Source organism: Bos indicus x Bos taurus, chromosome 23, assembly GCF_003369695.1.
Source record: "Bos indicus x Bos taurus breed Angus x Brahman F1 hybrid chromosome 23, Bos_hybrid_MaternalHap_v2.0, whole genome shotgun sequence".
NCBI classification, from domain to species: Eukaryota; Metazoa; Chordata; class Mammalia; order Artiodactyla; family Bovidae; genus Bos; species Bos indicus x Bos taurus.
In genome coordinates this window covers 31,560,319-31,583,291 of record NC_040098.1, presented here as the reverse complement: position 1 = coordinate 31,583,291, position 22,973 = coordinate 31,560,319, and the positions used below count along the sequence as shown (strand labels likewise).

General features: G+C 40.6%; 1 protein-coding gene across 1 annotated transcript; it reads left to right on the top strand.

Moving 5' to 3' along the window:
* The first annotated feature begins 827 nt into the window (after positions 1-827).
* Positions 828-21,080, top strand: LOC113881616 (pre-mRNA-splicing regulator WTAP-like). Its single transcript, XM_027524686.1, is given in 7 exon segments — positions 828-928; positions 11,359-11,807; positions 12,326-12,473; positions 13,945-14,050; positions 15,813-15,980; positions 19,040-20,018; positions 20,021-21,080. Coding segments are annotated over 3 exon segments (1,452 nt in total). The 5' UTR covers positions 828-928; positions 11,359-11,807; positions 12,326-12,473; positions 13,945-14,050; positions 15,813-15,887; the 3' UTR covers positions 20,401-21,080.
* The last annotated feature ends 1,893 nt before the right edge of the window (positions 21,081-22,973 follow it).

The following is a 22,973-nucleotide window of genomic DNA, read 5'->3' as shown; positions in this document are numbered from 1 at the left end:
GGAGTTATGTGATTCTAAGGTTCTTCCTGATTCCTGGGATGTAAGCCAAGTGAATCCTATCCTGAGCCGTTGCAGTCTAAGATGTCTACCAAGTTGAGAGAAGATCCAGTCTTGACTCCTGTGGTCCACACTCCAGAGGAACCAGAGGGTCTGAGAATAGTGAAGGTAGAGGAAGAGGAGAACCATACTTGGGAGCAGAAGCCTGGACGTCTAGGGAATGTGCACACTTATGAGGAGCTTCTCTGTCAGCGCTTCAGACAATTCTGCTATCAAGAGGCCCCTGGACCTCAAGAGGCACTGAGATGGCTCCAGGAACTCTGCCAAAAGTGGCTGCAGCCTGAGAGGCACAGCAAGGAGCAGATCCTGGAGCGGCTGGTGTTGGAGCAGCTCCTGAGCATCCTGCCAGAGGTGGTTCAGGCCAGGGTATGGGAGTATCATCCAAGGAGTAGAGAGGAAGTGGTGACTGTGCTGGAAAATCTGGAGACAGAACTTGAAGGCAAAGAACAACAGGTGGGAAAAGGGTAATCCATTGTTCATTTGTGAGCTCACCAGGGGTCTACCAGCAAAGACAGGGGCCATGAGTAAGCAAGAGGAGAGGGACTTATGACCATTATTTTCTGGGCTGAAGCATTATCTTTCTGTTTTCCCTTTAAAACTCTGCTGACTAAGACACTGGTTTCTTTATTCTACTTTCTATACTTGTATGAAATTGTATTTTTAATCAAACTCTGAGGTTTAGTTAGCTATTGCCATCTTTCTGGTCCTTTCGTAAAACCAGATCTATTGGTATGTCCTTAGGTCCAAGCCAGTGCACGTTGCAAACAAGAAGCGCTCTGGAAGGAAGTGAGACCTGCAAGCCTTACAAATCAGTCACTGATCGTCCAGCTAAAGTGTGATCCTTGGGAGCACTTTCCTCTGCAAGAGAATGGTAATCTTTACACCATGAATCTTTGTGATCTTTTAGAAGCACTGAGTATAGCATCTGCTAAAAGTAGTATTTCTGGTGGGGGGGAAAAAAGTGTTATCTAGAAATAGCAGAATAAATTTAACACCAAAAGGTTATTTACAAAGTGAGCATATCTAGAGTTGATTTCACTTTGAATTGGGCTATGTGGTATTTTTTAACTGGGCTGTTATAGTGGTTTACAATTCTGTGAATCCAAATCATTATGAAACTGTTTAAGAAATACTGATGCCCAGATCTACCATAGATTTACCACAATGGGCCCTAGTATTATATATTTTAATTAGCTATTATAGAACAATAATGGTAGTTTATATTTTAAAAAGTCAAGTACTGTAGAAAGATATAAAATGAAAATAAAAGTTCCATTCCTAAGAATTAACAACTGTGGGCCTTTCGTATACAATCCAGCCAATCCAGAGCCCAGTCCCCTAATTATCTCCTTTATCAAGCTTTCACACACCAATCTTATCAGTAGAGTTATTTTATTCTTTTTAATGTTTAGTTTTCTGTTGCATACATGTATTGTAATTAATTGTCTCCTACTGATGTACATTTAGACTTTTTCCAGTATTTTTGTTATTTTAAACAATGATCAGTGGATGTCTTTATGTAAAAATCTTTTGGCCATTGTGTGAAAATACTGAAGGAAAAATATTTCTATAAATGCAGTAAGAAATTAACAGTCATTAGATTAAAATAGGCTATTTATTACATAGGCAACAAGGTTATAGTGATTACACAAGGTGATGGAGAAGGAATTGTGATTTGGGCTTTCTACTTTTATGCCTTTTATACTGTTGAAATTTTTACCTTGAGTATCTATTCTTTTTGTAATAAAAATAAAGAGCACAGTCTTTAGATTCAGATTAACTCCAGGCCAGGCTAGTCATGTGATCACGGACCAGTTATTTAATTTCTGTGTTTCAGTTTCTGTTTCTATTACCTAGCTTATTGTGTTGCTGTGAGCATCACCACAAACTGACTGATCACTTGGTGTTTTAGCTATCTATTTCCATGGAACAAACCACTCCAGAACTTAGTGGCTAAAAGGAACAACCATTATGTTATCTCTTACAATTCTGTGGATTGATTGGGATTAAGAGGGTGGTTCTGCTGCTGTATGTGATATCAAATGAAGCTGTAGGTATTGAGGACTTGCCTGGACTGTGATGCTCGAGATACTTCACTCACATCTCATAGCTGATCAGGAGATGGCTAGAAAACTGGGCTTAGCAAGATTATGAGATGGATGGGCCTCAGGCTATCTCATTCTCTCAGTCTCCATGTATCTCTTTAGTGGAGTAACTAGACTTCTTAACATGGTAACTCAGGGATCTCAAAAGCATCTTTTAGAATCTTAGTCCTTGAACTGATATATCATCACTTTCACCATATTCTGTTGGATAAAGCAAGTCACAGGCCAGCCTAGATCTTATGTGGGAAGGGGTTGGACTACACAAGGGATGAATACAAGAGGGTATGTTCATTAGGGACCCTTTGAAGACTCTTGGGAAATTTACATTTCATTCCTGCCATTCTGAGGTTTTAGATCTGGACTGAGGCCCAAAAGCCTTTTATTTATTTATTTTTATTCTCTAAGACTTATAAGTACAGTAACTGTCAAACCCTTAGGATGATAGTTCTTGATTATTTAGCATAATCCTTGATGTTAATAAGCATTTAGTAATGTTATCAATTATTATTACTAACCTTACTTTCAAACCCTTATGTGGGATATGCAACTCTTAAATAATCGACTTGCTCTTTCAGCTGATAAGGCCAGGAATACAACTGGTGAATTTGCCCCAAAGCAGATTTCTGCAGAAAGGAATTCACTGGATTCTTTCCAGGATCCAAAGTGTGGAGAAACTTTTCAATATAGGGGTAAATCAGAACACCAAAAGGTCAACCCCACAAGAGTAAAACGACACAAGTGTAAGGAATGTGGCAAGGCCTTTTCTCAGAGCTCAGGGCTTGTTCAACACTGGAGAATTCACACTGGAGAGAAACCTTATAAATGCAATCAATGTGGGAAAGCCATCAGTTATAAATCAGCCCTTCTTTCACATGAGGAAATTCATAATAAAATAAAATGCTATCAGTGTAATGAATGTGGGAAAGCCTTTAGTCAAAACACAAGCCTGGTTCTTCATCAGAGGATCCATACTGGAAAGAGACCTTATGGGTGTAAAGAGTGCAGAAAATGCTTTAGTCAAAGTTCACATCTTATTGGACATCTGAGGATCCACACTGGAGAGAAACCCTTCAAATGTAATGAGTGTGAGAGGGCCTTCACTCAGAGGTCAGGACTCATGGAACATCAGAGAAGTCACAATGGAGAAAAACCTTACATGTGTAAGGAATGTGGGAAAACTTTCCGAGGGAGCACCAGTCTTACTCAACACCTGAGGATCCACACTGGGGAGAAGCCCTACCAGTGTGAGGAGCGTGGCCGAGCCTTCATTCAGAGGTCAAACCTTGTTTGTCATCAGAGGATCCACAGAGGGCAGAAGTCTGTGTCTATATCCTAAGTGTAAGAAAGCCTTCAATCAGGCCTTACTGAACACTTTTGAAAGCTATGCTGAATACAGACCTAATCATTTTGTAATAAATTGAAGAAATTGGGGATGTGGTGTCTTCATTATCATTGTTATTCTAGGTAGTCAAACTAGAAGACATTTTGGTATTATCCATCAGATTGAAAGAAGCTGGTAGCTTGTCACTGGAGCAGACCACATTTTGGGCTGAGTCTTTTATGGATGCTGCTATTTCTTTCTCCCATTCTTTTGATCCTTCTCCTTTGTGGTCCTTCAGCACTTTTGTTCCTTGAAGTCACTGTCATCACATACCCTGAATATCCTGATGACACAGTGGCTCTCATATTTTGAACGGAGGACCACTGAGACTGTTAAGTGTGTATACAGTGCAAAGGAGAACTTTAGCAGGATGAGTGAGGAGACTGACATTGTTTTTAAAGTTACCTAAATTAGGGGTAAGCTAGGTACTTATTTAACTAGGTAAGTTAAGTTTAAAAGCAACTACTCAATGACATAGCTTGCTGTTTGCCTCCTCTTCACCCTATTGGTGAGAGAGGAAGTCCCACCCTAAGATTCTGGGGATGGCCAAACACATGACACCTGACTCTGGACAGACGGGATTGACAAGAGTTTATTAGTCATGTGTACTCACAGCCTAGGGGAGGAGGGCCACTTGGGAGCAGAATAAACAAACAGGAGCTTTGCAATACAGGCTTCATAGTAATAAGATGAGGTGATGCCTGGTTTCCTTGGGAGGATGTGGTTGGCTTGTTTAAATAATTTCATTGTGGGGGTGGGCAAGGTGGTGAAACCCAGTAGGTTGAGAACCAAGTAGAGTGTAGCTAGTCCAGCTGATGAGGAACTAGCCAAGTGGGGTCACTTCCTGCTGGGTGGGAGGCATATACAGCAAGAGTGGAGGAATTGATGGTTAGGCTTTTGGTCCCTCTGATGCTCAAAGAGGGCTAGGTGGCTCAGTGGGAAAGAATCCACCTGACAATACAGGAAATGCAGGTTTGATCTTTGTGTTGAAAGATCTCCTGGAGGAGGAAATGGCAACCCACTCCAGTATACTTGCCTGGAAAATCCCATGGACAGAGGAGCCTGGTGGGCTACAGTCCGTAGGTCACAAACATTTGGACACGACTGAGTACACATGCATGAGGCTCAAAGATGTCAAGGCAGCATATGAAGTTTTAGGCCTTGCTGCTCCCTTTGTCAACTTAGAAAAAAGGCATAGTGTTTAGGAAAGAGTTAAAATGTATATCTGTGCCCTCAAATTCTACTCTTTATTGATATGTCCTCTTTTTTCTCCCTTTCTTTCTGAATCCCAGTGATACCCACTCCTCCAGTTACCTCTAGCAAAAAATCTCAGAAATACCTTTGACCATCCAGCATGACAGTTGGACTTGATTCCATGTTGGTAGTAGGATTGAAGAGACATCAGGTAGCAGAGTATCTGTACTGCTTTTCCTACATCTTTCTGATTTATGCTAAAAACCAGTAGTTATCTCAAGCTCAGCTCCATCACTGTCCTTCACACATAATCATCTGGATGTTTATGTCCTCACTATGCTTTGGTTTAACTTTGCAACCTTTGGAACAGGCAGTCTAAAAAACATTCGTATTGTCTTCTTTGAATGAAATATACTTTCCACTGTTGTGAGGACTTGAGAAACTGGAAAGTTTATAAGGTAGAAAGTGTATAAATGTGAGATATTTACTATATTCATATTTTTATGAGGATGGTATAAGTAAATAGCCACCCAAGAAAAACTCTGGAGGTGCTAGTTGTTCATTCTTACTACCATCATACCACTTCTATTTTATTCTGCCTTGTTTCGCGGCTCAAGTAGGAAATACCTGAGAGCTATGAAATTTTTCATAAGCTGAAATGGCATAAAGCAGAGGGAGTTACCTTAGGACACATCTTGCTAACAAATGGACAGAATCAAGGTAAGGCACAGACACAGTTCAAAGCTATAGTGGCTTAATGCTGAGATGCTGAGTATAGTTCCCAGAGAAGGAGCCAGTGACATCACTCTTGCTGCTTGAGGTGCATGATGCCTTTCTACAAGGATGGGCAGCAACGCAAATGCTCAACATTGTTTTCACTTTTCACTTTTTTTTGGTAAAATCCTCTTCAGCTTTATTTAGCAAAAGCAGATACTAATGTAGGTCTTTATTTGTAAAGGCAAAGTGGCATAATGCAGATTTTCAAAAGGCAGGGGATACTTGTATTTCTTGATTTAGTTTAAATACAAATACTAAAAACGTACTTTAAATATCAATAATTTGACCTTTGTGGCCTTCCTAACCTTAGAGTTAGGGACATTTTTACAAAAGATGTGTTATATTTATACTGTGTTTAAAGAATGGTTATTGCCTACAAATGTGTCATGCATTTTAAGCGTATATACAAGAAAAAATAATTATAATACAAAACAAAAAGGACAGATAAAGACAAATCAAAAACAATTCTGCCTGGGAGAATTAGGAAAGTATATAAAGGTGGACATTTGTTGGACATTAAGGATTAGTAGGATTTTGGTATTTTAGTCAATATTCTCAGAAAAAAAAAATATATATATATATATATTGACTCAGACAAAATATATATATATGTATATATATTTTTTAAGAATTGACTCAGACAATTGTTCAGTTCAGTTCAGTTGCTCAGGTGTGTCTGACTCTTTGCGACCCCATGAACCGCAGCATGCCATGCCTCCCTGTCCATCACCAACTCCCAGAGTCTATCCAAACCCATGTCCATTGAGTCGGTGATGCCAGCCAACCATCTCATCCTCTGTCATCCCCTTCTCTTCCTGCCCTCAATCTTTCCCAGCATCAGGGTCTTTTCAAATGAGTCAGCTCTTCCCATTAGATGGCCAAAATATTGGAGTTTCAGCTTCAACATCAGTCTTTCCGATGGACACCCAGGACTGATCTCCTTTAGGATGGACTGGTTGGATCTTCTTGCAGTCCAAGGGACTCTCAAGGGATTCTCCAATACCACAGTTCAAAAGCATCAGTTCTTCGGCACTCAGCTTGCTTTATAGTCCAACTCTTAACATTCATACATGACTACTGGAAAAACCATAGCCTTGACTAGACAGACCTTTGTTGGCAAAGTAATGTCTCTGCTTTGGCTCAGACCGTTAAGCGTCTGTCTACAATGTGGGAGACCCAGGTTTGATCCCTGGGTGGGAAGATCCCCTGGAGAAGGAAATGGCAATCCACTCCAGTACTATTGCCTGGAAAATCCCATGGACAGAGGAGCCTGGTCGTCTACAGTCCACAGGGTTGCAAAGAGTCAGACACAACTGAGCAACCATTTTTCTAGGTTGGTTATAACTTTCCTTCCAAGGAGTAAGTGTCTTTTAGTTTCATGGCTGCAATCACCATCTGCAGTGATTCTGGAGCCCCCAAAAATAAAGTCAACCATTGCTTCCCCATCTATTTCCCATGAAGTGATGGGACCGGATGCCATGATCTTAGTTTTCTGAATGTTGAGCTTTAAGCCAACTATTTCACTCTCCTCTTTCACTTTCATCAAGAGGCTTTTTAGTTCCTCTTCACTTTCTGCCATAAGGGTGGTGTCATCTGCATATATGAGGTCATTAAAATTTCTCCCAGCAATCTTGATTCCAGCTTGTGCTTCTTCCAGCCCAGCATTTCTCATAATGTACTCTGCATAGAAGTTAAATAAGCAGGGTGATAATATACAGCCTTGACTAACTCCTTTTCCTATTTGGAATCAGTCTGTTGTTCTATATCCAGATCTAACTGTTGCTTCCTGACTTGCATACAGGTTTCTCAAGAGGCAGGTCAGGTGGTCTGGTATTCCCATCTCTTTCAGAATTTTCCACAGTTTATTGTGATCCACACAGTCAAAGGCTTTGACACAGTCAATAAAGCAGAAATAGATGTTTTTCTGGAACTCTCTTGCTTTTTCAATGATTCAGCGGATGTTGGCAATTTGATCTCTGGTTCCTCTGCCTTTTCTAAAACCAGCTGGAACATCGGGAAGTTCACGGTTCACATATTGCTGAAGCCTGGCTTGGAGAATTTTGAGCATTACTTTACTAGCATGTGAGATGAGTGCAATTGTGCAGTAGTGTGAGCATTCTTTGGCATTGGCTTTTTTGGGATTGGGATGAAAACTGACCTTTTCCAGTCCTGTGGCCACTGCTGAGTTTTCCAAATTTGCTGACATATTGAGTGTAGCACTTTCACAGCATCATCTTTTAGGATTTCAAATAGCTCAGCTAGAATTCCATCACCTCCACTAGCTTTGTTCATAGTGATGCTTCCTACGGCCCACTTGACTTCACATTCCAGAATGTCTGGCTCTAGGTGAGTGTGAGTGATCATACCATCGTGATTATCTGGGTCATGAAGATCTTTTTTGTACAGTTCTGTGTATTCTTGCCACCTCTTCTTCACATCTTCTGCTTCTGTTAGGTCCATACTATTTCTGTCCTTCATTGAGCCCATCTTTGCATGAAATGTTCCCTTGGTATCTCTAATGTTCTTGAAGAGATCTCTAGTCTTTCCCATTCTATTGTTTTCCTCTATTTCTTTGCATTGATCACTGAGGAAGGCTTTCTTATCTCTCCTTGCTATTCTTTGGAACTCTGTATTCAAATGAGTATATCTTTCCTTCTCTCCTTTGCTTTTCGCTTCTCTTCACAGCTTTTTGTAAGGCCTCCTCAGACAGCCATTTTGCTTTTTTGCATTTCTTTTTCAGACAACTGGGGAACTACTAATTTCAAAATATATAAGGTAGGCTGGCAGGGAATGCAAGCAGGATTCCTATGTTACAGTTTTAAGGCAAAATTCCCTCTTGAGGATATCTCAGTTTTGTCTCAAGGACTTCAGCTGATTGGATGAGGCCCACCCATTATGGAGGGTAATATCCTTTGCTTAAAGTCAACAGCTTGATGATGGGAAGTCCCAGAGCAGACCTTTGATAGCCTTCATGCAGACTGTGCCCTGCTGGTGATCTCCTCTATCTGGATGGCCTCTGGCCAACTGCTGTTTGCCAGCCTCCTCACAATAAACTGAGGAAAATTCTGAAAGAGATGGGAATACCAGACCACCTGAACTGACTTAAGAAACCTATATGCAGGTCAGGAAGCAACAGTTAGAACGGACATGGAACAACAGACTGGTTCCAAATTGGGAAAGGAGTACATCAAGGCTGTATATTGTCTCCCTGCTTATTTAACTTACATGCAGAGTACATTATGAGAAATGCTGGGCTGGGAGAAGCACAAGCTGGAATCAAGATTGCCGGGAGAAATATCAATAACCTCAGATATGCAGATGACACCACCCTTATGGCAGAAAGAGGAACTAAAAAGCCTCTTGATGAAAGTGAAAGAGGAGAGTGAAATAGTTGGCTTAAAGCTCAGCATTCAGAAAACTAAGATCATGGCATCCAGTCCCATCACGTCATGGGAAATAGATGGGGAAACAATGTCAGACTTAATTTTGGGGGGCTCCAGAATCACTGCAGATGGTGATAGCAGCCATGAAATTAAAAGACGCTTACTCCTTTGAAGAAAAGTTATGACCAATCTAGATAGCATATTCAAAAGCAGAGACATTACTTTGCCAACAAAGGTCCGTCTAGTCAAGGCTATGGTTTTTCCAGTGGTCATGTATGGATGTGAGAGTTGGACTGTGAAGAAGGCTGAGGGTCGAAGAATTGATGCTTTTGAACTGTCGTGTTGGAGAAGACTCTTGAGAGTCCTTTGGACTGCAAGGAAATCCAACCAGTCCATCCTAAAGATCAGTCCTGGGTGTTCATTGGAAGGACTGATGCTGAAGCGGAAACTCCAGTACTCTGGCCACCTCATGCGAAGAGTTGACTCATTGGAAAAGACTCTGATGCTGAGAGGGATTGGGGGCAGGGGGAGAATAGGAGGACAGAGGATGAGATGGTTGGATGGCATCACCAATTCGATGGACATGAGTTTAAGTAAACTCCGGGAGTTGGTGATGGACAGGGAGGCCTGGAGTGCTGCGATTCATGGGGTCGCAAAGAGTCGGACACGACTGAGCGACTGAACTGAACTAGTTCAATTCACAAACCTCTTTTCCATTTCTTGTTCTAGGATGGTTTCCCCAACTCCTGAACTTCCCACTGCCTTCTGAAATTTCCATTGCTTTCTGGCCCAAGCTCTTTCCCACATCTGTACTTATTTCTTCTCTACCATCTCTATTTTCTTAGTGTTTCTTCTTGGTTTCAGCATATTGACGAGGTCCTAAAGGATAGCCATCATGTTCCTTCCTTAGAGGGAAGGCACAGTTCCCTCTTTGAGGGAAGCCCTGTTCTGGGCGCAGGACAGAGGAGATGAAAACACCCAGGAAAAGGCAGAAGGGAGACAAACTGGTAGCGATGCCGACTGCCAATGGCCTACCTCCATTAAGGAAGAGGGCAATCATTTTTTTCTATGTCGTCACCAAGCACTCTTCCCATACACTTTCAGTTAAGAAACGTATCCTGCCGGTTTCACAAGAGCGAGTGTCCAAAACTTTATTTTTTTTTTTAACTCTCAGAGATTCAGTAACTGCTAAGCTGCTAAGTCGCTTCAGTCGTGTCCAACTCTGTGTGACCCCATAGATGGCAGCCCACCAGGCTCCGCCGTCCCTGGGATTCTCCAGGCAAGAATACTGGAGTGGGTTGCCATTTCCTCCTCCAATGCATGAAAGTGAAAAGTGAAAGTGAAGTCTTTCAGTTGTGTCCGACTCCTAGCGACCCCATGGACTGCAGCCCACCAGCCTCCTCCATCCATGGGATTTTCCAGGCAAGAGTACTGGAGTGGGGTGCCATTGCCTTCTCCTCCAGTAACTGGGTTTAGTGGTATCCGTCAACGCCTTTAGTCCTGAACCGCTAGAAACGAACATGTAGTGTCCTTGCACTGCAAGGTAACCGGGAGACGCCGGGCACGTGCGCGGAGGCAGGTCACGGGGGCACGCTCAGGGACGTGACCTCCTGGAGACGCCGGAAGCCAGGCGCATCTGAGCGTCCAGTTCCGGGAGCCGAGTTCCAGCACTGCTGTCTGGTGAGTGTCCTGTGGCGTCCTTCCGCCTTGTTCTCGGGTTCAGCACCGTGAGACCCCAGACTTACTGGGCTGCCTGGAACAGCCAGCACCGGCCCTGGTTCCAGCCCGGGGACACCCGGTGCCCGGAGAGGCTGGCAGCAGGCATCTGTCTGAGAGACTTTGGAAAGGCTGACCCCAAGCCCCTCATACAGGACCCTGTCCTGGGTTTGGGGGTCCCCTTTTTGGCAACCGTGCTTCCCACGCTCTGACGAAACCAGGGCCACCACTACTGTATGAACGAAGTAGAATTTTGCTATTTTGCAAGATTAGCACGAAAACATTAGTAATTTTCTGGCTGTGATTCGTAACTTTTCCTTTCCCACAGGTTGGATCGTATGTACTCAAATGTGGAGAAACTGTGCCAAGTGATTAGAAATTTTTGTTTTAGGCTGGGGCCACATCCATGTACTTAACGCCGAATTTTCGAGAAATGTTCCATTAAGTGCAAGTCTTCATTCTACTCTACCCCCGGCAATTATATATTTTTACTTATCTCCTTCACATATTATACACTTTTCATATTGGTTGTGTTTATTTTACTGTTTCAACTAGAATGGACTCTCTGCTAATGCATTTCAAATACCTTGAACAGTTTCTGTGCAAGGTACGCTTCTAAAAAATATTTGTGGATTTAGTGAATTAATAAAACTAGTTATCTTGGTTACAGGTCGTCTTCTTTCTTGTGTGGGTTCTTTGAAGTATTTGCCATGTATCACTTTATCACTTAATTCTTATTCCCCAGGGTGCCCTCAGAAGCCTTCAGTTGAAACTCCAGGCATGATGGCTGTGGACACAAGAAAGTCTACTGGTCAGCTGTTCCAAGCCCCATGGGGTCAGCAGGGCCCTATGATGGTGACAGTGAAGCTGGAGGAAGACCACCCCAGGAATCAGGGTCTCAGCCTTCCAGAGAACCAGCCTCCTGCCTGGGAGATCTTCAGGCAGCCATAAAGTTTAGGCACTTATGCTACCAGGATTTCCCCTGGACCCCGGCTGGCCCTGAGCCGGCTCCAGGAGCTCTGCCATCAGTGGCTCAGACCAGAGACACACACCAAGGAGATCCTGGACCTGCTGGTGCTGGAGCAGTTCCTGTCCATCCTGCCCCAGGAGTTCCAGGTCCCAGTTCGGGAGCATCATCCAGAGAGTGGGGAAGAGGCAGTGACCATACTGGAGAATCTGGAAAGAAAGAGAAATGTACATATAGGAAGGGACAAGTGTGATGTGGTTGTGGGGAACTGGGAGCAAAACTTTCTCAAGTGTGGAAGCTCTGAGAACAGTGGGAAAACCTAGCATTCAGCAGGGAACTGAGCTTCTTCCTAAGCCAGTCCTGTAAGGAGGGGAAGGGTGGGAAACAGGAGATTCGGGGATGGAGTAAAGATGCTGAAGGCATTCTGTAAGTATCATGCTGTGTATTCTACTGGTCATTTCAACATTCACAGCAACAAAGAACTAGGTGGTATCACACATGGAACTAAGTTCAGAGAGGTTGTGTAACTTAGCAGAGGAGACATAGCCAATAAATGAAGTGATAGAGACAGGATTTGATCAGACTTTCTGATCAAAATGTAAGCATCACTTACCTTTCTGGCTACCCTTTAGCACCCTAATGCCCTGGTTTCTCTTCTAGTCTCTCCAGGGATGTTTCTTAGAAACTCCTCTCTGAGGTTTAGTTCCTGTTAAATTCAGGCCTAATGAGTGCCACTTGTCTCTAGGTTTCAGCTTGTTCTCTGGAACAGAAGATACTTTTGCAGACAATGACCCTTCAAACACTAGATGAAGAATCTTCATATACCCGAGCTCAGCCCCCAGCAGTCCAGTTCAAGGGCGAAAGACCTGAGCCCCAACCATCAGAGGAAACAGGTGAGGCAAGAATTTCTCTAGGAAATTTGGAGTGAAATGAAGTCCCCCATTGGTTTTTTTTGTGAAGTATGACATGTTAATTCCTTGTAATGAGAGTTGTTAAAGGATATGACAAAGCTGACATTTTAGGTAATAATGATTAAAAGGTGATAAGTCATCTCAGAACAGCTTCTGTAGTATGTTAATTTTAAATATCCGTAGTTGAATTTTCTGCAGATCGTCTGTAGCAAGTGTTACTTTCAAGTATTTTGATGCTTACATCCTTAAGTAGACTCTGATAGGACATTAACATTGTAAAACTATATTGACTTTTTTGAAAGTTACCTCTTATTATTACCAGAGAAGTATATATGCATTGTAGAAAGTTAGAAAATACAGTTGCAAAATAAGAAAACAAGCATAATATTCTATCATCCAGAGATTACAGTGACTTTTTATTATATATTTGAATATCTTTTATGTGCATGTATGTGTATACACACATTCCTTTCACTGAAAAGAGATCATTTCTATGTGCTATTTTGTAATCTATTTTGTTCAGTTAATAATTTCCCTTTTCCCTGGCAATACATTTTAATGTTATCTAAACTCAATGCAAATTCAGATTGTCCATTTTTTCCAAAATGTCTTTAAAGCTGATTTGTGCAAACCAGGATAGAATCCATGGCTGTGTGAGACATCTGGTTGTTGTGCCTTTTAATTCTCTTTTACTTTAGAACAGTTTCTCTTTCCCATTTTCCCTTTCATGGCCCAGACATTTTCATGACCCTGGGCCAGTTTCTTACTCTGTGAAGCTTCCTGGTTGCTTCCTCATGGAATCATTTATTTTGCTGCCCATGTATGCTGTATTTCCATAAAATGGAAAAAAGATTGAAAGACATGGCAATATGATCCCTCCATTGAACAGCTAATTTTTCCCCTTTATAACTGTGTGGTGTCACTTTGGCAGTATGTGATTGGCTCGTTTCCCAGCAACAAAATACAAAATGTTTGAGAATTCTTCTATGGGTCAATCATTTTATTAAGTGTTGCAGAATGATTTTGTGACTCTTTCATTCCTTCTATGTTATTAACTGTTAGTCTTCTTTATAGTGAAGAAATCATCAAATCGTCTGTTTGATCACTTCATATTAGACAGACAAGATTGATGCTTAGTTTTCCCCCTGTATTTACCAATTTTCAAATTCAAAGAATAGTTTAATAGGCACCTCAAATGACAACATGGGATTTTAGGACTTTCTTTGTGTTAATATAATATCATTATGGGTTTAGTAATTTTCATTGAGTCAGTGTGTTTCAATCTACCACAGTTATTACTTATTTTAAAGCTCAGATTGATACATCTTTGCCTAGTTTGGATGTCTTCCACCCTGTTCCTAACTCTTTTTGCCATGACCCTATGAATTTTGAATCCTTGCTTTCTGAACAAAATTAATTATTCCATGCTTACCGTGTACTTTACTTTCCCTAGACCCAGATTTGGTATCAACCCTTTCTGAAGGAGCTTCAGTTTTTCATAATGGAGAACGCTATTGAAGTACAAAATCTGGATGCTGGGAGTGTTCTTTTTCCCTCGGGTAACGATACTTCTAGCACATTTTATGGGTGGAGCTAGATGTACTTTTTTTTTTTCTAAAAATTATGAGTTCATATTGGTGTATTCAGTTTTGTTTTACCACTACAATGTTCCATTATTTTTCTATATCATGTTTTGTCCCTGCATTTACTTTAGTTAATTCCATCCTTATGTTCTCCCTTGTTTTTAAAATTTATTTATTTTAGATTGTAGTAGTTTGTATCGGAAGTGTTCCCAGGAAGCATAAGCAGGGGGAATGAGACAGAAGAGAGAAAAGTGTTCCTAAATGAGCAGATTCTCTTGGTTAATTAGTTGTCCTTTTTTAAATTTTGAGCTGGCTGTATCGATCTGTATATCTATTACTAATATAAATATTTGATGCTACAAATATTTCATTGAACACTGGCTTTGATGAATCCCAAATGTTTTGAAATGTAGCGTTTTAGTTATTTTCTAGAAAATCTGAAACGTATTTTTCCTTTGAACCAAGAATTGAAAGTTATAAAATTTTCAGATGGGAGGGCTTATTTTCTGATTTTGTTACTAATTCTAGATTTATCGTTATCAGAGAATGTTTGTGTTGTTTACACCTTTTGGCGTTTATTATGGTTTTCCTATGACCCCAAAATTAGTTTTCATTAAAGGTCACTGCACATCTGAGAAGATGTTCTATTTTCCAGATACAGAACTTCATATACATGTTTATCCATAGATTTAATAATCTTGTAAATCTTCTGAATGTTTATTTTTTGGTCCATTTGGTGGTTTTTTTCTAGACAGAAAGAATGATTAAAGTCTGTTATTTGTTTTGTCTCTTTATCTCATCTATAATTTCTGCTCTAGAAAATTTGTTCCTTTGTTATTTTCTATATAATTATTCAGGTCTGATCCATGATCACTATAAATTGTAATGTTTATTTATCGTTATATTTTTCTTTGTCTCATTTCATGCTCTTGGCTTGAATCTCACCTTTTTTCTGAAATTGAGATCATGATGCCTTTCTTATTTGCATTTGCTCAATTTTCTCTTGCTCATCCTTTATTCATAACTTTACTCAATCATTTTATTTTAGATGTGTCTCTTGTATATTTAGTGTAGTTGAATTTTTCTCTGCTTGATTAATGACCACAAAGTTAGCAATTAAACCACACGCATTTATTATATCATAGTTTCTATGGGTCAAGAGTCTGGGTATGTGGCTTAGCTGGATCCTCCACTTCTGGGTCTCTTACAAGGTTGCAGCCAAAGATAGGTTCTCACCTGAGTTGTGACTGAGGAAGGATCCACTTCCAACCTCACATGGATGTTGGCAGGACTCAGTTCTCTGTCAGTCACACAGACAGAGGGCCTTCCTTACTTCCTGGTTGCTGACCAGAACCCAGCTTCAGTTCCTTGCCGCGTGGGCTTCTCTGTATGGTGGCATTCTTAATCAAAGCCAGCGAACCAGGAAGGAAGGGTGTCAATAGAGAAAGTCTTATGGTAGGTAGAAATTATAGTCTTGGGTAATCACAGAAGTGACATCCTATCAATTTTACCATATTGTATTGGTAAATCAGCCATGCTTTATTCTATCTCACTCCCACACCTGTATTACTCCCATTCCTTTTACTTGGCTCACCTATTTCTCTGAATCCCTGACACTAAATAAAGATAGAAAGTCCTCTGTTAAATCTGAAATACACATTAACCCTCCTAGCACTCTGTCTGTTAAATCATTTTTGAGTTGCCTTTTCTCCTCAAATTGTGTGGTATATTGTTTCAGATGGTGAGATGAGGACTGAGAATTTGACATTAGAAGTGAAACGGGAACCTTGTGAAGAAACAGAATGGTGTAGGGATGGACATCATGAAACTATATGTCAGCATGCCATACAGAGAGGAGACAATGAGCCTAGTGAAAGTTTGGAAATGCAGAATGGGGATGCCACAGGTGAGAAAAATACACGAATGTGATGAATGTAAGAAAATCTTCACCTGGATGAGAGGCCTTCATATGCACAAAAGGATCCACAATGGAAAGAAACCATACTCCAGTACAGAATTTGGGCTTCACAGCAAGGAAAAGCCTTATCAGTGTAAAGAGTGGCAAAGACTTCAGTCAGAAAGCAGGCCTCTCTCAACATCTCAAAATCCACATTGTAGAAAAGGCTCATCAGTGTAATAAATGTGGCAGATGTTTTAGTCAAAGATCAATTCTTTCAAAACATCAAAGTCTCCACACTGAAAAGAAGCCTTTTGAATGTATATACTGTGGGAAAACCTGCCATAGTGCAGACCTCACTGAACATAAACAGTTGCACAACAGAGAGAAGCCTTATGAATGTAGTGAATGTGGGAAAACCTTCAGGCAGCGTTCAAATCTTAGTGAGCATCAGCGAATTCACAGTAAAGAAAAACTTTATGAATGTAAAGTATGTGGAAAAGCCTTCACTCAGTATGCAGGACTTAACCAACACCAGAGAATCCACTCTGGAGAGAAACATTTTGAATGTCTTGTATGTGGTTGAGCTTTTAGCCGAAGCTCAGAACTTATAATACATCACAGAATTCACTCAGGGGAAAAACCTTATGAATGTGCTGAGTGTGGAAAAACCTTTAGAGTGAACTCAACCCTCATCATACATCAGAGGAGTCACACTGGGGAAAAGCCCTATAAATGTGATGAATGTGGTGAAGCCTTCAGTCAACACTTAGGCCTTAACAAACACAAGTTAGGAGGAAAGCACAGAAACCGTCCTAAACTAAGAAAATACACATGTGATGAGTATGGGAAGACCTTCACACAGTTAACTGGCCTGAGAAACCACAAAAGAATCCATACTGGGGATAAGACTTCCCAGTGTCCTGAGTGTGGCAAGGCCTTTACAAGGGGAGAGCATCTTATTGAACATCAGGGGATTCACCTTATCAATGTAAAGAGTGTGGCAAAGCCTTTAGTCAGAAGACAGGTCTTAGTCATCATATCAAAATCCACACAGGAGAGAAACCTTTTGAATGTTCTGAATGTGGGCGAGACTTCAGCTGTAAATCAAATCTCAATAAACATAAGAGAGTCCACTCTGAGGAAAAATCCTATACATATAAATAGTGTAGGAAGGCCTATTAGGCAGAGAGCATTGCTAATCCAACATCAGAGAGGCCACATCCTGCTAAGCCTCAGCAGTGGCGTGAATGAGGTAAAGCCTAGAAGCTCAGCTTTGATTAGTCACCAGAGAATCCACTAAAATGACTCCTTGCCAAGATGTCTGGTGACAACTTCAAGTAGAATTCAGAATTTTTTTCAATTGAGATGAAATGTTTCTTAAACTTCATTACTTAAAGAATGTCAGAGATACTGTGTTGAAAAGTTGTTTAAAAGTCATAAATGCTGGAAAAGTTGAGAATTTGGGAAAATTAACATTAGCAAGAAATTTACCTGTTACTACCTTTGTTAAATGCAGTGAAGTGTCAGTTAACACCATGAAAAGGTAAATAAGGGCTTCTGTTAAAAAATTATTTTTTATACTGAATTCATGAGTTTTTATGTTTTGCTTTTTGAAATCATTTTGATTTCTGAGTAGCCTTACCCTAGTCTAATGTTGAAATTGCTTTTCACGGTACCAGTTGCAGTCACTGGAGTATCCAAGAGCTTGGAATGTGTGAGATCAGCTGTCTGTTTCTCTACTACCTTGTCTTCCTAACCAAGCCTCTGACCAGAATTGAGTGACCTGCAGACCCTTCCTGATCGTGACCTCTTCCCCGCAACCCGCCCCCCCCAAACTAGCATTTCCTGATGGGAAAAAGATGTGTTACCTTCTAAGTGATGTGGAGGGCATAAAGGTTTGGGCCCACAGTACATCAAAATCTAGTGTGGCCATCATGGCTAAAGCCCAGAGCACACATTTTTTATTGTGAACACAGCTCCTTGAGCTCAAACAGAGGACAGAAGAGAAGAGGATAAAGTAAGCCTTTCATTTCAGCATTTTCCATCTCTTACAAATTACATTAACACAACTGAAATCTCCTTCAGCTTCAGCACTGCCTATCTCCCTCAGTCAATGTAGTGAGGAACTTTGCTGAAGCTGGTAATAGCTTTCAAGCACTGGAAGAATATTTCCTCGGTTTTGTGACTGCACTTGACTTCTGTTGGATTTTATAATATTTTTAGGGCAATAGAATTCCCTGTCAAAAGCAAGAAAATCTGGCCCAACCATGGTAAAAATACTGGTTTATTTAAGTCCCTCTTAAGCTACCTAGTTTGCTGATTTGTCATTCTGTTGCTTTTTCGCTCTACTGCCTTTAATCCTCTGAAAATAAGACTCAAAACTTTCCTGTTCACAGAGAATGTTTCCCCTTGTCTCTTTTTGTAGTTACTACCTCTCACTTCCAAGGTGAATAAAACTATCATTTCTCTTTTAGGCCAATGATATTTAACTATCTTCAGGCTCCAGCCTATTCATATAAATACAGTGTTTTCTTAAATGGCAAATATGGAGCATTAAAAGTTATTAAATGTTGTGTCAGTCCTTGAAGCCCAAGTCAAGTGTGACTCACTAGTCCAACACTTTTTTTTAGGTGTAATTTGCATATTCAGATCTACAACAAAATTATTCAATATTCATATATATTATGAAATAATCACCACAAAAATGTCTAGTCAATATCCATTAATATCCATCAACATGGATAACATTTAATATCCATCAACACAGATAACAAAATTTTCTTCTTTTGATGAGAACAGTTAAGATCAACCCTCTTAGCAACTTTCAAGTATGCAATACAGTATTAACTATAGTCACCATGTTGTATATTACATCCCGATGACTTTATTTTATAATGTAAGGTTGTGCCTTTGACCGCCTTCACCCGTTTCACCCCTACCCTCTCCCCCAACTCTGGCAACCACCTACCTCTTCTCTGTGAATTTTATTTTTTTCCTGTTGTTTTAGATTGCATGTAGAAGTGAGATCATATGGTATTTGTCTTTCTCTGACTTACTTCACTCAGCATAATGTCCTCAAGTTGTTGGAAATGGCAAGATTTCCTTTTTCGGAGGAGGAGCGCGGGGGCCGGCGGCGGCGGCGCGGTCCGACGGCCTGGGCGGCGAGAGGACAGCGCGGGGTCTGCCTATGTGACTGGGTGGGCGCCGGCGCGGCCTCTGTCTGGAGAGGATTCAAGATGACCAACGAAGAACCTCTTCCCAAAAAGGTTCGACTGAGTGAAACAGACTTCAAAGTTATGGCACGAGATGAATTAATTCTAAGGTGGAAACAGTATGAAGCCTATGTGCAAGCTTTGGAGGGCAAGTACACAGATCTCAACTCTAATGATGTAACTGGCTTAAGGGAATCTGAAGAAAAACTAAAGCAGCAGCAGCAAGAATCTGCACGCAGGGAAAACATTCTTGTAATGCGACTAGCAACCAAGGAGCAAGAAATGCAAGAGTGTACTACTCAGATCCAGTACCTCAAGCAAGTCCAGCAGCCTAGCGTTGCACAACTGAGATCAGCAATGGTGGACCCAGCGATCAACTTGTTATTCCTAAAAATGAAAAGTGAACTGGAACAGACTAAAGACAAACTGGAACAAGCCCAAAATGAACTGAGTGCCTGGAAGTTTACGCCTGATAGCCAAACAGGCAAAAAGTTAATGGCGAAGTGTCGAATGCTTATCCAGGAGAATCAAGAGCTTGGAAGGCAGCTGTCCCAGGGACGTATTGCACAACTTGAAGCAGAGTTGGCTTTACAGAAGAAATATAGGGAGGAGCTTAAAAGCAGTCAGGATGAACTGAATGACTTCATCATTCAACTTGACGAAGAAGTAGAGGGTATGCAGAGTACCATTCTAGTTCTTCAGCAACAACTGAAGGAGACGCGCCAGCAGTTGGCTCAGTACCAACAGCAGCAGTCTCAAGCCGCAGGCCCGAGTACCAGCAGGACTACATCTTCGGAGCCTGTAGGACAGGCAGAGGCCACAGGTAAAGACTGCATCGTCTGGCCAACGGACCAAGTAATGGCAGTTCCTCCCGGCAGAGGACGTCTGGGTCTGGATTTCACAGGGAGGGGGACACAGCCGAAGATGACTTTCCTTCTTCTCCAGGGAATGGGAATAAGGCCTCCAGCAGCTCGGAGGAGAGAACTGGCAGAGGAGGTAGTAGTTACGTAAACCAACTCAGTGCGGGGTATGAAAGTGTAGACTCTCCCACGGGCAGTGAAAACTCTCTCACACACCACTCAAATGACACAGACTCCAGTCATGACCCGCAAGAGGAGAAACCCGTGAGTGGGAAAGGTAACCGAACTGCGGCTTCCCGCCACGTTCAGAATGGCTTGAACTCAAGTGTAAATGTACAGGGTTCAGTTTTGTAAAAAAACAAAAAAATTTCCAGCAAATTTTTATACAGTGTCATTTAATTTGGAAGAGGATACTGTGCAGTTAATTAACGCATACTTTTGTCACAATTTGCCTTTTTTGTGGGTGGTTTTTTTTTTCCCTTTTTGCTTCAATGCTTCTGCCACTTTGGAAATTGTAACAGTTAATTACTTTGAATGTTGCTAAAAGGACATTTTGTGTAGGGTCAGGTTATTTTTATATGAGTTAATGTGAAGTTGTAAATGGAACTTTTTGCTTAAAGTATAACACAGTGATGTCTGTGTGAATCTGTGTCTACCCTAGAACCTGTGCTGTGTGAGGGCATTCTTACTCATGCTGTTACTATGCTTATGCACCATTCAGACTTGTCAGAGTAGATGTGGGTTTATGACTGCCAAGTTTGCCCAGTACAGTAGTTTTATCACTAAAAGTTGGACTTGTTGAAGGAGTCCTATAGTAGTTTCAGTGTTAGATACAGTTTTTCCCACCATACATCTATGCATTTTCTCTTTAGGTGATTGAATGTTTAAGAAATTTGTGTGCATAGTTACTCAGTTTTTATGAATTGTTGTATCCTGTTAATGCATATTGCTCTGTGACTACAGTATATCTTACCTGTACTGACCAAACTTAAATAAAGATTTTTATTGTAACTCCTTAAAAAAAAAAAAAAAAAGATTTCCTTTTTCTTGGCTGAACTGTATACACACCCACTTTTTCTTTATCCATTTATCTGTCGATGGGCACTTAGGTTGCTTTCATCTGTTGGTTATTGTAAGTAATGTTGTAGTGAACAGGGGGGTACAGGTATCTTTTTGAGTTGGTGTTTTTGTTCATTTGGGTAAATACCAAGGAATAGAATTGCTGGATCATGTTGATGAATCTCCATACTGTTTCCCATAGTGACAGTACCTATTTACATTCCCACCAGCAGTGTACAAGCACTCTCTTTTCACCACATCCTCACCAACATTTATTTCTTGTCTCTTGGTAATTGCCACTCAAACAGATTTGAGGTGGTATCATTGTGGTTTCAATTTGCATTTTCCTAATGATTGGTGATACAGAGCACCTTTTCATGTTATCTGTCAGCCATCTGTATGTCTTCTTTGCAAAAATGTCTATTCAGATCCTCTGCCCATTTAATTGTTTTTTTTTTCTTTTGAGTTGTATAAGTTCTTTATACTTTTCAATACTAACTCCCCCATCAGCCATGTGGTTTTGCAAGTATTGTCTCCCATTATGTAGGTTGGTTGCCTTTTCATTTTGTTGATGGTTTTCTTTGCTGAGTTCTCAGTTCAGTTCAGTCGCTCAGTCGTGTCCGATTCTTAGTGACCCCATGAATTCCAGCATGCCAGGCCTTTGCTGAGCAAAAGCTTTTTTAATGTAATGTGGTCTTTTTTTTTTTTTTTGGCATTTTTCATCACCAAGACCAATATCAAGTAGATTACCCCTCATGTTTTCTTCTAGAAGTTTTACGTTTCCGGTCTTAATGTTCAACTCTTTAATCCATTTTGACAATTTTTGTGTATGGTGTAAGAGAGTGGCCCAGTTTCATTCTTTTGCTTATGTTCCAGTTTCCTTAACACTGTTCATTGAAGGGACTGTCCTTTCCCCATTGTATACTCTTGGTTCCTTTGTTGTAAATAAATTGACCATATATGTATGGGTTTATTTTTGGACTCTGTTCCATTGATCTGTATGTCTGTTATATGCAAATAACATACTGTTTTGATTATTATGGTTTTGTAATATAGTTTAAAATCAGAAAGTGTGATGCTTCCAGCTTCATTCTTCTTTTTCAACATCACTTTGGCTATTTGGGGTCTATTTTGGTTCCATATGAATTCTAGGATTGTTTGTTCTATATCTGTGAAAAATATCATTGGAATTTTGGTAGGGATTGCACTGAATCTCCAGATTGCTTTGAATTGTATAGTACAGTGTCAAAATCTAAAGTAGCTTCTCAAAAGATCTTACCTCAGTGAAAATATTGGTTCCCAGCCTTCAGCACTGGGTTATCAACCAACACAAACCCTTGATAGGCACAGCCTGACCCATGGACAGTAAAATCTTGTAAGGGATTCTGAAGACCCTCAATAAGGATAACTAGTCACTTCCAGAAAATGGAAAAAAGGATTTGAGGGGGATTCTGTTTTTTAACCCTTGGAAGGCTAGCTTATATTCTCTTTAAAGTGATGATAAAGATAAATTTCAGGAATGTTTGTAATTTGTTTTAAAAGTAAATGTAGGGAAAAAAACAAGTACTGTATTGATTCATCAGACTCTGAGAAAGCAAGACTACCATATGACCCAGCAATTCCACTCCTGTGTATATACCTGAAAAAAGTTAAAACACTAAGTCAAAAACATAACATGCACCCCAATGTTCATATTTACAGTTGCTCAGATATGAAAGCAACCTAAGCATCAACAGATATGTGCTTGCAGCAACATGGACCTGAAGGATATTAAGCTAAGTGAAATCAGAGAAAGACTATGATATTACTTACATGTGAAATCTAAAAAAGTAATGAATATAATAAAAGGAACACAGAAATAAAGAACA